The sequence below is a fragment of the Egretta garzetta genome, unplaced genomic scaffold (assembly GCF_000687185.1).
Source record: "Egretta garzetta isolate BGI_Z169 unplaced genomic scaffold, ASM68718v1 scaffold471, whole genome shotgun sequence".
In the NCBI taxonomy this organism is placed as follows: Eukaryota; Metazoa; Chordata; class Aves; order Pelecaniformes; family Ardeidae; genus Egretta; species Egretta garzetta.
Genome location: NW_009258629.1, coordinates 675,618 through 682,627, shown reverse-complemented (window position 1 = coordinate 682,627; position 7,010 = coordinate 675,618). Strand labels below are relative to the sequence as shown.

At 40.0% G+C, this 7,010-nt stretch overlaps 1 protein-coding gene across 1 annotated transcript in view; it reads left to right on the top strand.

The window, feature by feature from the left end:
• Positions 1-2,153: 2,153 nt before the first annotated feature.
• The window catches only part of LOC104134694 (granzyme A-like), an 8,120-nt gene continuing 3,263 nt past the window's right edge, over positions 2,154-7,010 (top strand). Inside the window, 4 exon segments of the mRNA XM_009648274.1 lie at positions 2,154-2,214; positions 2,302-2,443; positions 5,058-5,123; positions 5,125-5,210. Of these exon segments, the coding sequence (XP_009646569.1) occupies positions 2,154-2,214; positions 2,302-2,443; positions 5,058-5,123; positions 5,125-5,210 (355 nt within the window).

Here is a 7,010-nt window from a genome sequence, read left to right as displayed (position 1 = left end):
CCATGCACTGCAAAGCCACACCAAGCTTTTAATTTTCCTTCATTTTTCTCCTTGCTACCTGCACATCCCCTGTAACTATCAGCAGTTTATAGCACTGGAGTTCTTCTTTTCCAATGTTCTCCTGAACACAGTATCACCGGGTATCATAGGTACCATTCTTTCATTTATCAAGTATAAATAGTGGCCCAAGTCTGATTTTATGACATTTTAATTAGCAGTCTTAGCATATTGAAGCTGTTTCCTCTCTGGACTATGCACAGACATGATCAAGATGAGCACTTGTGAGGAAAAATCCTGTACACTGAGACCTGCTTAAACTTATAGAACTACAATAGTACTGCAATTAGATATTCCTACATGAAATGCCTTGTCTAGTGAAAAGAAGTTTGGTATGTATCATTCTATGTTTACCTGATCTATTTTCAAGAAAAACCTATTCGGGAGACACAGAATAAAACATTAGCAAATGTTCCTAGATGTTTTCCAGGCAACTAAGATAAAGCTATCCTTACCATCTAAACCCAAATCTTCTATAGCCTGTTTATATTTTTTTCAATATCTAAATGCACTCCTATTTACTTCTAAATCCTACTTACTTCTTAAGATTTTTCTGTAACTCCATAGGTATAAGCATGCTCATACCTTCTAAAAAATTCCCTCTAATCCTGAGAGATCCCATTTATATTGATAATTAGAATTAGGAATATGCAGTCTAAAATACTGTTTGATAACAACTGATTGCTTTCTGCACAAGCTCCTTCTGAGCAACAGCTCTGGCTATCGCATAGTCCTAAGATTGATTGCACAGGTATTAAAGATCAGATTGATATACACATAATCAGCCTCTAGTTTTGTACCCAAATGCTTTTGTCAGAGTGCCACCTTCAGCTTTTTACTTATGTAAATGAGGCGGAAAAATTGACATTCAATTTTAGGGTGTGCAACAAGTTGTCTGGGCTCCTTTAGTTATGGCAATAAGTTAATTTGGCAATAAGTACCTGTTTTCAAACTGGCTTATAACTAGTAAGGTTCTGTGCCATAGAAATAAGCATTTCAATGCTATAATCTTATTCAACAATCTGGACACCTGCAGTTCCCTAAATCTTGAATAAAAATGAGAGCTAGCTATATTGGGCCAGTTACATTTCTGATTCTCTTTAGTGATACTTAAGACCATAGCAGGCTTTTAAAGTTCTTCACACAAGGTCATGCTGGGCTTTTTTGTAGTGGTTTACCAGCAAGGCATGCGAAACATGGGTGCAGACTCAGAATTTTGCAGTACAGAAATGTCTCTCCCACCACTATGTCTTTTCATCTTTTTCTGGTGAGCACTGATTAGATATTGGGCTTGCATTTGACACTTGCACGCTCTACGGTTTTCTGTATGTGAATCCTGTGCCCTCAAAAATTACTGCTAAGAAAATGCAAATTGCTCCACGTGTGTAGCTTGTCTTTTGCATCAGGTGTTCCTAAACTTACCAGACAATAGATGCCTGCCAATTCCCAATGACTCTCATAAACTTCATAAATGAATCTTTTTCAGTCCTTAAACTGAAAATGTTACTGGGGCAGTATAATTCTGCAGAGGACTTGCTGGACCCTGCTGTATCTTGGTCCAAAAGTTGGGAATTACTTTTGTACTCTACATGTCCTGAGTTTTCCCTCTCACTGGTGTTCTGTGAAAGCCTTTTCAGGTGGCCCTTTTATTCATTCTCCCTTTTGTTCACCTGCTTGAAGGTGGCCAGTTTCATCCTCACGTATTTCCTTTTATTTTTCCTTTAAATTCAAAAGCACATGCAATTCTCTGAGACACTTAGGTTTTATAATACATTCATCCCATGTTATGCTCAGGAATTTTCTTATGAGCTTATTTGCTAATGTAATACCTGTGGTGAAGGGCTGCTGAAGTTCATGTACGACTTGGACCAGTTACTATTGACATGTGTTGGGGATTCAAGAAGCAGGCAGGTTTTAAAGAAACCTGAAGAAACCAAGCTGCAGCTAAAATAATACAGTAATAATGATGTAAAGGGAGACTTCAAGAGAGGGAGCTATTTATAAAACATTTCAACCACCCTTTCCTGTAGGGGACATTTAAATAGAGAAGACGATATCATAATTTATGATGTTCTTGTCGGTAAATAGCAGCAGCTATGACAAGCCACCTGTTAGCTCTCCTGCTCTCCCTAATTGCTGTTATCCTACCCCCAAGATGTAAGTACTCCTCTAAGGATAAAAATATCCAAATTCCCACTTCCTCTGGATAACATGTAACATAACTGCACTTCTGTTGCATTTCAGGTGGCTGCACGGACATTATCAGAGGACACATCGTGCATCCTCATTCCTGGCCTTATATGGCTGCTATCCAGGTAAAGAATTCAACTGTGTGTGGAGGAGCTCTTGTGGAAAAGCAATGGGTTTTGACAGCAGCGCATTGTGAGTAAGTATCTTATACTGGGGCATTTTTAACTCTTCACTGAGGAGGGGTATGGCATTCAAGCCTGTAAGTGAAGAAAAGTGGTTATTGATTTCTTCAGAATTGTTAAAAGCTGCAGTTCTCTCACTAAACTGATCTAAGAACTTGTTCTGTTTTGTTTTGTAAACTGCTGATCTGCATGGTGCACAGTTACCTTCATTAGTCAGATCCTGCCGATGTTACAGGACACAGGCTGTGCTGATAAAAGACCCCATCATTATTTATGCATCTGAAACAGCAGTATCTTAGAGACAGGGTTATATTTCAAAGTGCTTTAAACAAATCTTGCCCGTGTGCCTGGGCTAAGCCTCAAAACACCCTGAGAGATGAAGTTGAATCAGATGGAAACACTATGCCTCCCATTTTAAGTGACCTGGGCTCACAAAAACTGAATGTCAGTCATGACTATGACAAGAAGCCTTGTCCTTTTGACAAGTCAAATGTGAGCACTAGCACCCCTTCCCCAGGTGGGATACCCCAAGGCTGGCACAGCTGTTGAACAGCTGGCTCAGGGTAAGGAGGACATCTGCTGTTCACCTTAGGAAGTAAAATACCCATGTTTTTGCTAAAATATTCTCTGAATGGTGTTTTAGTTCTCCAATTTTTTTCCTGTGACTGAAAGCAAATCAGTTACAATGAGCCTGTGCAAACCTGACCTCCTCAAACCCAATGTGGGCAGCTCAGCCAGCCTTCTTCCATCAGTTATTCTGAAATAGCGGACACAGCTCCTTCTTTCTAAGTGAATTTGGCTTCCACGTTTCTTCAGCTGAATCAGGTTTGGTTGCATTTTTTGTAAGGGTAGAAGTATTCACAGCTAGCATGTGCTGGTTTGGACATGTACAAAACAAAAGCCAAGCCTTCCTCTTTGGAATTAAGGAGTATTTTGATGGGAGCTGCAGTCTCTCACTCTTCAGTCAACAGGTTGGAGATATCATTATAAAAATTCAGATTTGGGAGCTATTCAGTGCAGAAGGCACTGGTTGTCTCTGGTCCTGTGGAGAGGACAGGTCTGGTCACTGGTTTGGTTTTCTAACAAGCACGTTGGTTTGGGCTGACTTTGAGTATTTGTCACTGGGGCAAAAAGAAACTTTTGTCTGGTCTCCTTCTCCTGAGCTCTATGATGATGTCCATGCAACATGGACAGGACTTGTCCCCCACTGCCTATGTCTAGACTATTCTTATCAGGTGCAATTGCAGTGCATGTAAGCCTTCCTAACTAATTACTATTATGTGATAATCACTTCTGAAATAATTTTTGTCTTAGACAAAATAGCATGAATCCGGCAACATTAATTTCTGTGTGGCTTGCAAACAACCTGTCAGAGACCTGGATGAGGTTGCAGTGGGGGTTTTGGTTTTCGTTATTTTCTTTCACCCAAGCTTCTCTGTATGCACAGTGGCTGACTGCCTGGGCTTTCTGCAAGTCCAGCAGTTGCATCTCTTTGGGGATGATACATGAAAGAGTCCTAGGAATGGAGTTTTGTGAGTCTTGTATCATTCTCATTGTGTAAACATGCTTTGTATATAAAAAGACAAATTTTTATTATCCTGCACTACCTTTACAGCTATTTTCGCAAGCAAACATTCACATGTAAATAAATTAATTGTACCTTTCAGTGAGACATGCAGCTGGAATGAAGAAAATAACTTTTTTTTTGTTTGGATCGATAAAGTCTTCATTCTGGCTTGAATAAGTTGTCCCATGTGTAGTGAGATTGTGTTCTGAAGATGAAGCACAGGCAACCAGCTGTATGACTTCCGGCCATGTCGTCTTACTGGCCTGCATTAAGTCTAGCAGGGCAAAATGAAGAAAGACAAACTCTAATAAATATATGTCTGATGATACTTAGAGAGCTTGGGGGAGAGAGAGAGTTATGACTTGCTTAACTCATACTGTTTATTAGCAGGAATTGGACATATAAGTCTCTTTGGGCTTTGGCAGTCTCCCTTTTAAATATTCCTTATGGGGGTGTCTTGAGTTAGGCAACATCCATTCTTCTTCCTTAATGGGCTGAGTCCTGTACTTAGTGAAAGACAAAACTCGTATTAATATTAAAGACGTCCACTTTAGCAGAGCATTTACGTGTATACATAACGTTCATAACGAGTATTGAGTATTGATGCGTGTACTGACATCCCACTGATGTCAGCAAGACAACCTACATGCTATTAATTTGGCATTTTTCAGTCCTTTGCAGGATTAGGTCACAAGTCTGAAGGAGACCATTAAAAGATTAACGAGATGCATCATCACCAGCAGCCCTTGTGCAAGGGACTCTCCTTAAAAAGCCAATAGTCTTTTTCATGAAATTAATTCCAAACTCTGGAAATTCCTGAAGGTCAGCTGTCACACCATTATTTCACCAAACTAGATTTACAGTAAAGAAATGTTACTTTGTAGAGGAAAATAGAGGCTCATGTCAAAACATCAAAACAAACAATATCCTTCCCTATGTTTTAATTGTGTTGTTGTAAAATGAAATTGTGAGCATTATGTTACATGTCTTTTGATTATCTTGAGAGATGTTGCTCAGTTCCAGTAGTGACCTTCTCTCCCTGTACTTTCTTTAAATTGCAGATTAGACAAATCAAAAATTAGAGTTGTTCTTGGAGCCCATCAAGCATCTGTAGCTGAAAAAGAACAGCAGATTTAAGGTTATGAAGTCCTTTCCGAATCGTCAGTTTAGCGGGTCTTCCAAAGAAAATGATATAATGCTCCTCAAGGTATTGTGTTAATTATTGTTGTATTATTATAAAAGGAATTTGCTGATGATCGTTTTGGCTATTCTTTGATATCGAATTGTACATTGTTTAGATAGCTTAACAATATCACAGAACACCCTGCTTTTGATTGTACTAATCTAGATAAGGTTACAGGATCACTGGCACCATGAGCAGAGATAACAATTCAAGCCTATTCTGTGCTCTAAAACTCCCTTTAACCCACTCACTGCAGCAGCCCATGAAAACCCTAAACCACATTCTTCAGTAATTTTTCAAAGGCAGGGCTGAAGTGATGTATGCAATGGAGTCTGGGTCACAGCTGTATCCCAAAAGGACCAAGCAAAAATGCGGACGAAACTTACTGTTTATTATTGGGGGTAACCACATAGAGTGAAATTATGGATAATACAGGACATAGATAAATTCAGCTCTAGGAGCACAGAGTGGTCACATTGTGAAGAAGGGTCAGGACACTGCAGAATGAAGCATGGAAAGATGTCCTCACCATCATCATCCTGGATGTCAAAGTGGGCCAGGGCTGTAAGAATTTCCTGCATACCAGCTCCTGCTCAGCCTGGCTCATGCCTCGTGTGTCCCTGCACTGAGAACTCTGTTAATCCAGCAGTGAGATGGACATGGAGGCAGCCAAGGGTGTTTTGAATAGGGAGAGGGTAGTCTCTATGCAGGAAACCTATAGGTGGTCAAATGGTTCTGGAGGACTGCCTTCCTGGTACCAGCAGTTTCAGTGCTAAGCCAAAGTCCCAGAGAAAGGTAAGACTTGTACATCATCTTGCCTATACCTTTAGAAACATCATGACTCCAGTTCCATGCCTGAGAAATCTCAGATGGATCTTTATTCAGGCTATGCCCATGATAGTGAAGAGATAATTTTATGAGAATGATCAATGTGTATATTTAAAGTAATTGACTAGGTACAGTATATTATGAATATTACATTTCTGAGATAGTTGGTGGAATTGTATGGAAAAGGAAGCGATGACTTAAACCTGATTTCTAATATTTAGATGGTATCACCAGTTCGGTATGACAATGGCACAGGGATGAAACTAGCAATGTCTCTTTCTGCAACTAGCTAGAGCATATACAGACATCTGTGCCCCCAGAGACTTATCACTGCCCAAGTGTGAGAAACTCCTTCCCCCATATCTTAGTGAGCATTCTCCATCTACTTCATTGCAAAGGCAGACAGGTTCACTTCACCGGTTTCTTCTGTGGCCACCAGCAACTTACCAGGAGCACCAGGTTATTTGTGAACACAGTAACAAAATGGATCGCTAGGATTTAGTATTTCTAGAGCTGGAAGTTACAACTCCATTCCAGAATGACATGCATATGGTAAAATCCTTTATCTGAATTTGACACAGGAGCAGCGGTAGTGTTAGCACCAGGGCTCACCTCCCATCTCTACAATTCTGCTGTAATGCAGTACGAAGTAACTTGGGATAAATTTTCCATGTTTGGAAATTCCCACCAGCACTGGTGATAATTACGCATAAGGATTTTTTGGATAAACTTGTGATTTGTTGGAGCACCTTTTTTAAAAGGTATAAAGCCAGAATCATTTAATTGGCAACCATTCAGCAACATGTATAACCACCTGTGAAATACATAGAATCATAGAATCATAGAATCATAGAATGTTTTGGGCTGGAAGGGACCCCTAGAGGTCATCTAGTCCAACCCCCCTGCACTGAGCAGGGACACCACTAACTAGATCAGGTTGCTCAGAGCCCCGTCCAACCTGGCCTTGCATGCTTAGAATCATAGAATCATAGAATCATAGAAT